Source organism: Theropithecus gelada, chromosome 13 (genome assembly GCF_003255815.1).
Source record: "Theropithecus gelada isolate Dixy chromosome 13, Tgel_1.0, whole genome shotgun sequence".
In the NCBI taxonomy this organism is placed as follows: Eukaryota; Metazoa; Chordata; class Mammalia; order Primates; family Cercopithecidae; genus Theropithecus; species Theropithecus gelada.
Genome location: NC_037681.1, coordinates 20695093 through 20704627, shown reverse-complemented (window position 1 = coordinate 20704627; position 9535 = coordinate 20695093). Strand labels below are relative to the sequence as shown.

Here is a 9535-nt window from a genome sequence, read left to right as displayed (position 1 = left end):
AAGATGAGGTCACTTTAAGAATTCAAAGGATGTGATGCACCTGCCCGGGGGAGGTGGGGGGACGTCCCCGCTGCTCCCCCTCCCCGGAAATGCCTGCGTCCAGCGGTGACCTCGGGGACCTGGGGCTGAGTGAGTCGGGGTTCAGAGCCTGCTCGCCCCAGCGTCCTCCAGGCGGTTGGCAGCGCAGCCACAAGGTGAGGCGGGGCGGGGACGGCACCGGGCAGGAGGTGAGGGCGGGGACCCCGGACGCTCGGTGAGGGCGGTCGCTGCACCCGGGGAGCGGCGAGGGAGGCGGGCCCGGGCGGGAGTGAGGAGGCGGGGACGGGCGGGGACGGGCGGGGACGGACGGGGACGCGGCCAGGGCGGGGGCACTGGGCGGGGGCGCGGGCGGTGCCAGTCGAGGTGGCGATGAGGTCGGGCGGGGCGGGAACTGGGGAGATTCGCCAATCGGTGCGGACTTCGGTTCTCCCCAACCCCAGGCCTGGGCCGCTGGGCACTGGGGCGCCGTTCGCCACCCGGCGCGGACTTCGGAACCGGCCCGAGCACTGACTGGCTCTGCCACTCCAGCGCGTCTCCGCTGCACCCGGAGCGCCGGCCGGTCCAGTCCCCGCGAGGATGCGCGCCCTGGCGGCCCCGAACACGTCCGCGAGAGAGCGGCTCCTTCCCCGGGACCCCGCGGCTCCCCGGGACCCCGACGCCGCGCGGCCGGCGCGCAGGAGCGCAGTGGAGAGGCTGGCGGCGGATCGCGCCAAGTACGTGCGGGGACGGCCGGGGACTGGCCGGGGCGTCGCTTCCGAGGGCAGCGGCCCCGGGGCGATCAAGTGCCCGGGGAACGACCCTGGGCCCCCGGCCCGCGCCCCCGCCCCGGTGGCGCGCAGGGCTATTGCGCGGAAGCCGTTGAGACCCGACTCGCTGATCATCTACCGGCAGAAATGCGAGTTCCTGAGAGGAGCGGGCGCCGACGGCCCCAGGGCGAGCCTGGTGAAGAAGCTCTTCCAGGGGCCGGGGAAGGACAAGGCGCCGCCGCCCCGGGCGGGAGACGAGGGCAAGGCCGGGAACCCGGAGACCGTCCCGACCCAGCCTGGCGCTGCAGCGGACCCCGCGCCCCGCGAGACCCCAGCCCCGGCCGCGCGCTCCGCGGCGCCCTGCAGTGTCCCGGCCGCGCCCCCTGGCCCGGAGCCGCGGGAGGTGAGGCGTCGGGGGCTGCAGCGCTCACAGTCGGACCTCAGCTCCCGCTCCTCGGCCTTGGCCGAGTCTGACACCTTCTTCCAGTTCTGCGGCCTGGACCCCGAGGTGGTGGAGGCCCTGGGGAGGGAGAACTTCACCGCGGGGTCGGACCGTGTGACCCTCAAGGTGCGCAGCGTGAGCGTCGCCACCTCCGGCAGCGGCTTCTCCCGGCACAGCGGCGGCGACGACTACGGGCTGCAGGAGGAGGAGCTGATTGAGCAGGTGCCCAGCACCACTTCGGTCATCGAGAGGAACGCCCGCATCATCAAGTGGCTGTACACCTGTAAGAAGGCCAAGGAGACCCCCAGCCAGGAGCAGAGCAGGACCCGAGGTGTGTGCTCGGAAGGCTGGGGCGGGGCTGGCGTGTGCGGGGCTGGGAGTCCTGGTGAGTGTGACCGAGCTGGGCGATGGCCAGTTACAGCTGATGCTTAGAACTGAGTGCGATTTTGAGCTGCAGCGTGAAAGAGACCCAAGAGACAGACGCAGAGGCTTGTGAGTTGAGCCCGCGCTGCTGAAGAGCAGAAGGTACCAATCCAGGTACCTGCAGGTCCAGGCCCTTAGGAGACTGCTGCGTCTGGCTGCCTGGAAAGGCAATTCTGCAAATTAACATGTCCCATTTGACTTATTGTGAAAACAGGAGGAATCCAAAGTGCTGCCAGAGAGCAGTTTTACACCCCTAGTATTCTTTCCTGCGCTGAAAACAGCGTGAGAGCCCTAGTTCCTGAGTTCATTGACCTGTGCTTGGGCGGTCCTGATGTTTGATTGGAGCTGACCGGTCCACCTGCAGCCCTAGGTAGGCGCTGCTGTGTTACCTGGAACAGAAAGGAAGGCTCCCTGCACTTTCCTGGAGGCCTGTGCTGAAGTGGTAAGAACTTCTCTACAGGATCTTGTCAGCACTTTGGCATTCACTTAGCAACAAAGATCTTTATTTGGCTAAATTTTATTTAAATTGTTTTGAGAGCTTCAGTTTTTTAAACTGGGGAAATTGGACTAGATTGTAACTAGAGTCGATAGTTTATTTCCCCCGATGATACTACAGTAAGTAACTTCCCTTTGGACAACCAGTAGTGCAGGATTGACCTCGAGCTCTTTTTGCTTTTCACTGGGGAACTAAGGAGTGCTGGTCCTCACTGTTACCCTGCCCTTCCCTATGGGCATCTTGGAAAGTAGTGAAGAGAAAGTACCTTTTCAGGGCTCTCTTTGAGAACCAAGAATTTAAACATTGCAACATCTTTTTTTTTTCTCTTACCCTTCAATGACAACTTGCTATAAGTAAATTTTAAAAATCATGAGATGAAGTTATTGTCTGCCATTGTGATAAACTAACTGAAGATGCATGGCAGCCTGTAGAGTTTGGGGGAGGCTGCCCAAGAGATGTTTGCACAGCGCTCACCTATGCTCGACAGCTAAAAAAATCTCCAATAACTTCTCTGGCTATGACTTTAGTATAGACATGAAAATTAATGAGAAGAAGTTAATTTATTCTTTTTCTTGAACTCAGAAGGCTCAGGACTTAAGTTCTTCCTTATAATTTATAGAAGATTTGTGTTTTCCATTAGCCTAAGTCCCCAACAAATATAGGTAGGCAAAGTTCTAAAAAGCAAACAAACATTAATTGGTAGTTTTCACAGATTGTCTTTTAGATCTGAGATGAATGAATGCTGGCAAGGGTATTTCCATGATGGCACCATATGTAGGGCAGGAGCTTTGGAGAGTGGCCATGGTCCTTGGAGGGACACTGTCTGGTGGAGAGAGCACTAAACAAGAATTAAGGGCCTGTCTTATGTTAGCAAGTGATTCCTGAACTATAGACCAGGCTTCCTTTGTCCATAAAAAGAAAGGAAATAGGCAGATGGTTTTCAACCTCTACATTTTCTAGTCTGTGTAGTAATAACCTGTGTTGCACGATTGAAACTCAGAAATGGAAAACAAACAAACAAAAAGTTGTCCATTGAAATACGTGAGAAATAAATTTATGAATAAGCTCCCTCCAGGTAGCCAGAGCATGTGCAGGCAGTAGGTAGACTTGGTGGTATAAATAGTGGTGAGCTAATAATATGGCATACAAATGAAACCAAAATAAAACCTGACAATATAAAAATAAAAGCAGCCTGCTTTGATCCCTCCAGACCCATGCTGGTTCCCATCTCGAATTAGCCAATGTCAAGATAGTGACCTGAATGAGAATTTCATTGACTTCATAGACTATATCCTAAAGACCTTTTAGGCTTGAACCTATGAAAAATATAAGAAGTTTAGTTAGCCTGTGAGAGCTTTCACTTTTGTGACAAGAGACATAGTTGAAGGGAGAGGGAAAGGGAGAGCAGGTTTGGGAATGCACTAAGGATGGAGGCAGGAAAAAGGCTCGTGGGCTTCTTCCTCCCCTCATGTCTCCCTCCACCTGAATCCCATTTGTTCCAGGCTGGAGACAACAGCAACTGTCTTCTGAGAAGTTTCACATTATTTCTCAGAGCAGGGGGGACAGTCACACAGAAGCTGCCCTAGTTGTTATATGGAATTGGAGTCACCAGCACTATAAAGATTTTCTTTCCTAATGTACTTCCCTAGACCCAAGACAGTGTTGTGTCTTTGAAACTGCAACGCAAAGACTTACTGCCTGGCTACCGGGGTTGAGGGTGTGAGGAGAACACAGTTGCCTGAGCTTTCTCCAGATCACTGGAACAGTCTGCTCATGACCTCAGCGCCTTCACAGCTCCCCGCCTCCCAGCACTGGTGTTCCCACTGGAGGAGACCAGCAGGGAAAGCCAGGACAGAGTGTGAACACCTGGCCAGTGGGGCGGTCTTCTGACTTCCCGCAGAAGTCTCTTGTTCTGAGACCAGTTCTGCAACTTCTGGAAGATGTGGAAGCAGGAATATAAGCTGTGCTTTTTCTGCTGAAAGTTATAAGGATTCCTTTTAGGATTTCATGAAAGATTCAGAAAACTTGAGATGAAATAAGGCAGGTTTTCTAAGTGTAAGAGAAAACAGATATGTTTAATCTAGAGGTTTTTGTCCCCTTGGTAGATAGAGATTTATAAATTATAATAAAAGTGTCTCAATTATAATAGAACTAAATAAGTTTATAAGTTTCTTGCCCTGTGTGGTAAAGATAATTGCTTTTCAAAACTGAGACTATCAGAACTGGGCAATGACTCGTATAATCTGCACACAAGTCCTCTGGGAACCCATGAGTAGTAGTTGGTTGTACGCGGGTCATTTTGGTATTCTGTTTCCCAGAGCTTAGTTTATGAAAATATCTATTTTATCCGCTGTGATTTAGTCATCTTCCTGTCTTTCAATTTATCAAACTGGGGACTTGCCAAAATTTAGATCTTTCTGGTTTTCTGTTTTGCATAGAATATATAAGTTGCTGCTTTTATTTTATTTTATTTTATTTTTATTTTTTATTTTATTTTTTTTTTTTTTGAGACGGAGTCTCGCTCTGTCGCCCAAGCTGGAGTGTAGTGGCCGGATCTCAGCTCACTGCAAGCTCCGCCTCCCGGGTTCGCGCCATTCTCCTGCCTCAGCCTCCCGAGTAGCTGGGACCACAGGCGCCCGCCACTGCGCCCGGCTAGTTTTTTGTATTTTTTAGTAGAGACGGGGTTTCACCGTGTTAGCCAGGATGGTCTCCATCTCCTGACCTCGTGATCCGCCCGTCTCGGCCTCCCAAAGTGCTGGGATTACAGGCTTGAGCCACCGCGCCCGGCCAAGTTGCTGCTTTTAATACTGGCATAAATAACTTGTTCTTTGGGAAATTAGGGATAAGACATTGCTTAATTTCAAGGCAAAAATGTTCAGACAATTCCACAGCTATCTTCACATTTATCCTTGATGCAAAGAAAAAAGAGGTACCTGTAGAAGCCCACTGAAAGCTCCTGGAACAGAGTTGGGTTCATATTTGCAAAGATGCAGAAGAATAAACCCGGGACATCCCAGCTTTCTTTTCCTTTCTTCTTTGACTATTCTGGGAAGTTATGCAACTAGGAGCACATTTTTGGCAAACAAGTGGCTTGAGTAGCCATAAGGCCACTCTTCCCTGTCATGATCCGCACCTGGGCCTTTAAGAGATAATGGTGTTTGAAAAGGGAGGAATCTGTCTGCCCTCAGATATTTAGTTCAACTGCCTGCATTGCTTCCTGTTTTGTTGTCCAACGCTGTAGTAGTTAGCACTGGCTTTACCAACATTTAAAGAAGTTTTCTTTACTGCCCTATGAGTAGTTGGAGGCAAAGAGAAATTTTTAAAGCCCTGAAAAAGGCCTGCAGGGAGATGGAATTTCTTCTGCCAGAGAAACGAGATGATAGCTGTATTTAATAAAGTTACTGACCTGTTGTCAAAATTTAAAATACAAAAGAAGATGTTTCAAAATGCAGAGAATGTCAAAAAACAAAAACTACAGGGACCAGACCAGTATAATGTTTAGTTTTCATTGTACTAACTTTTGTCTAGACTAGAGTTGATTCACTATTTTTTCTTTAACTCCTCAGGAAGCAAACCTTCCCGGTGATGAAGACTTTTTGAAGGATTTCTTCAGTGACTTGGGATCCCAGGACCATTTGGCCAGCGTGCCTAAGTGACCACATGATTGCTCTTTTACCAGGAATACAGCATCCCATTGACAAAGCTTAAGGGCTCTGAGAAGGTTTAAAATACTACAGAGAATATGGGAACACAGACCTTGAAATTTAGCTGAGGTGTAACAAGCTGAAGCTCTAAGAGGCATTTTCCTTGTTTGAGGTGAAACTAGTGTTGCTTCCAGAGGGCAGCTGGAAACCGTAAAGCTGTTTGGAAATCTTTTTGACTGACTTGGTGACAAAGAGGTACTGTGATGCATTTTAACAATATCTAAGTTGATTTTTTTTTTAATCAAGGAAAATGAAAACCAAGCATGAATGCCATGGCATGTACCCCTTTTGACCATCCTGGGCTGACCAGCATCATTTAAATCAAAGTAATCACAAAAAGGCATATTCTGCTTCAATTCTGTGGCCAAAAGAGAGTAAACACACACACACACACACGCTGACCCCAGTTGCCAGAGCATTACTGCACTATAAATGACAGTTAATTCCCAACTCTACTACTGTTTATCTTATTTAACAAGTCAGAAAGCACTTTTAAAATAACTTGAGGGCTACAAGGTCATGCTATTAATGTCATTCTCCATTTGGGGTGTAGGCATGTGGAAGTACCCATTAAAAGATAAGTTAGTGTTTAAATGCTGATAAACAAAACCTTTTTTTGTAACTGGACAGTTTCTGGAGAGTTGGCAGAAGAATCTTGGAGTTTCCTTTGGTCAGATGAATACAACATTTCACTTTTGCAGCACTATTTAGAATGTACTCCATAGTTCTCTTGTTCCCAACTTCCAAAAAGAACAGAAAATTTTGGTTTACATGGAACACAGGCATCTGAGGCAGGACCTCTTCACTGCCCCTTGATCTGATTCACACCTCCACATATGACATATGCAACCCAAATTTGACACCAATTCACTCTTTTCTACAAAGGACATATTTTGAAGCAAGGGACAGCCTGAGGGTGGCTGGAATGAGAATGTTGATGGGGGTTACTGGATCCCTAATTCTGAACTTGCTCATGACACCCAGAGTAAATAGATTCAGATTCAGAACCTTCTGAGAAATAACCCAAAGAAAATTTGTTACCCAGCCAATTCTTCGAAAACTTTGTATCAAAATATATCTTTTCAAGAAGAAAATCATTAGAGAGAAGAATGTGGAGGGGAGAGAAATGAGTTTCTCATTGATATGATATTTTGTTAACCATTTCATTTTGAATTATTCAAGTCTTGGTTAATATTGTATTCTATTTTTGTAACTATTTCACCATGAGAGTAGGTCATTGGGTTACTAAATATTTATTTTCACTCAGTTATTAGTCTTCAGATAGTTTTATTTTACTTCAGATGATTTTAGTTTTTATCAGTATAATTTTAAATCATGTTTTTCTTGGTCATCTCATTGTGTATATTGTATAATTGGATTTTCATTGACTGCAAGTGGAGTGTCTGCCACTCCATTAAGTACTCAGTACTATAGTGACTTGTTTTCAAATAAGTCCCAGATACACATTTAGGGAGTCTTTGCTGGCCACCAGATGTACCTGTCTGAATATAGATTCTGTCAGGACAGCAGGTCCCCTGATCTAAGAATTTTCCCCAAAGTTTTCTCTAAAAATGCTGCTATTTTGCTGTTCACTATATTGCACTTAGTTAAAGAAAAAAAAGATAATGTCAAAGATGAGAGCAGTTTTGTAAATGATCTTTTCATATACCCAATTCCCTTATTTTCAGATGTCCCACTAATTTTATATATGAAAGCTTTAAGTAAACGTGTGTATGCCTTTCTACTGTCAGAACAGGATGGATGCAGCCTGGGGTGGATTTATTTAAGATAAAAATGGTGCAGACTCACCATTCACATCATAGGTGAAAAATATAAAAACAAAATGGTTTCCACTAAAACCACCAAGATCTTTTAGAGATGTTTGCACCTTTGGTGGTGGTACAGGAAAAGAAAAGAATTCAGCTGGAGTGAATTCTAGAAGTAGATATCGGAAAAGGGGCATGAAGAACAGGGGAACTGGGTGGCATCAGACTCCTAAAGAAGTGAGTTAATTTTCCTTCCCTTCCATTCAGATTCATGCCATGGCTCCATGTCTTCAGTATGTGTAAGAGGTGAGAAGTTCTTTCTTCAGCCAGGGGTGGTGGCTCACACCTTTAATCCCAATGCTTTGAGAGGCCAAGGTGGGAGGATCATTTGTGCCCAGGGGTTCAAGTCTGCAGTGAACCATGATTGCACCACTGCACTCCAGCCTGAGTGACAGAGCAAGACCCTGACCCTATCCCTAAAAATATATATAAAAAGTAAAACTAAAGAACTTCTTGCCTAAACCTGAATTACCCCAATTTGCTGAGTGACTTTGAGAAAATTAGACTGTTTAGTTCAGTCTGGATGAAAAGCTTGCGATTGCTTTCCACGAGAATGAGCAATAGTGATAGCTGCAAGGTACTGTTATTTGTTCATGAAAGAATGACAATTTAAAAAAATGTAATTAAACATAATGGAATGTGTTAAACTGCTGGGCACTGAAACTGACAAAAAGGAGGCTTTATTGAACATTGCCCTTTTTCAGTTGGTTCAAAGTTCAGCACTGTGGTTATCATTGGTGATGCCAGGAAACATTAGTAGAGTTTGACAATTGCTTTGGCAGTTTCTAAACAGAGTTTTTTTCTATACACTATTTGCAACTGGAGTGCAATATTGTATATTCTGTATTAAAGAAATAAAGTATTTTTTATCATTTATTAATACTAATTTTTGCGTTTGAATAATGAGGCAAAAATTTGAAATGAGAGTCTGCTCATTACAGTTCCTTGCCTTCTGTTTTCTACCATTCTTGAGTGTTCTCTCATCAGATTATCGGTAGAAATGAGGGGAAGGCATTCCAAGGCTTGTCCTGGGTGAGTTGTATGGCACCTGAAATCATCAACTTTCCTCAAGATGAAATGCAGTCAAAGCAATTTTGAATATTCTGAACTTTGCTTTCCTTCAGTTGTGTTTAATTGTTTCACCAGTCTTTTGCTTAAAATATTTTTCTTCGTGTTTTATTAACATGGTCATTGAAAATGGGCACAAAGATACAAACAAAAGCACAGTTTGTAATCTTTCTCATCAGGAAATTAAGTGAAGGCAGACTCTTCTTGTGCCGGGTTTGCTCGCAGTGTGCACCAGGCACTCTGAGGGTGTGGAGGCTTGGGCAGCCGGTGAGTCATAGAAGCCTGATCGTCCTTCTCGCTGCCCTGGCTGAGCCCGTCTTGCTCAGTCTTGCAGTGGCCTATGCCTAACCCTAGGTAAGAATCCAAAGATAGGCTTGCTTTATTCTTATTTTCAGTTTTTATTTTTTTCGGAGTCAGAGTCTCACTGTGTCGCCCAGGCTAGAGAGCAACGGAGCGACCTCAACTCACTGCAACCTCCGCCTCCTGGGTTCAAGTGATTCTCCTGCCTCAGCCTCTTGAGTAGCTGGGATTACAGGTGCCCGCTACTATGCCCAATTAATTTTTGTATTTTTAGTAGAGACAGGGTTTTGCCATGATGGCCAGGCTGATCTCAAACTCCTGGTCTCAAGTGATCCACCTGCCTCGGCCTCCCAAAGTGCAGGGATTACAGGTGTGAGCCACTGTGCCCGGCCAAGAGGGGTTTTCTTGAGAAGAAACACATCACTTCTTTATTTCTGTGAAGAATATGGACAGATACCCAGCCTGCTGTAGAAACTCTCTTATTGTACCTG

General features: G+C 46.6%; 1 protein-coding gene across 1 annotated transcript; it reads left to right on the top strand.

Moving 5' to 3' along the window:
- Positions 1-412: 412 nt before the first annotated feature.
- Positions 413-8556, top strand: FAM110C (family with sequence similarity 110 member C). The gene is made up of 2 exons (XM_025354330.1): positions 413-1558; positions 5713-8556. The coding sequence occupies exons 1-2, from the start codon at positions 616-618 to the stop codon at positions 5730-5732; spliced, it is 963 nt and encodes a 320-aa protein (XP_025210115.1). The 5' UTR covers positions 413-615; the 3' UTR covers positions 5733-8556.
- Positions 8557-9535: the final 979 nt, after the last annotated feature.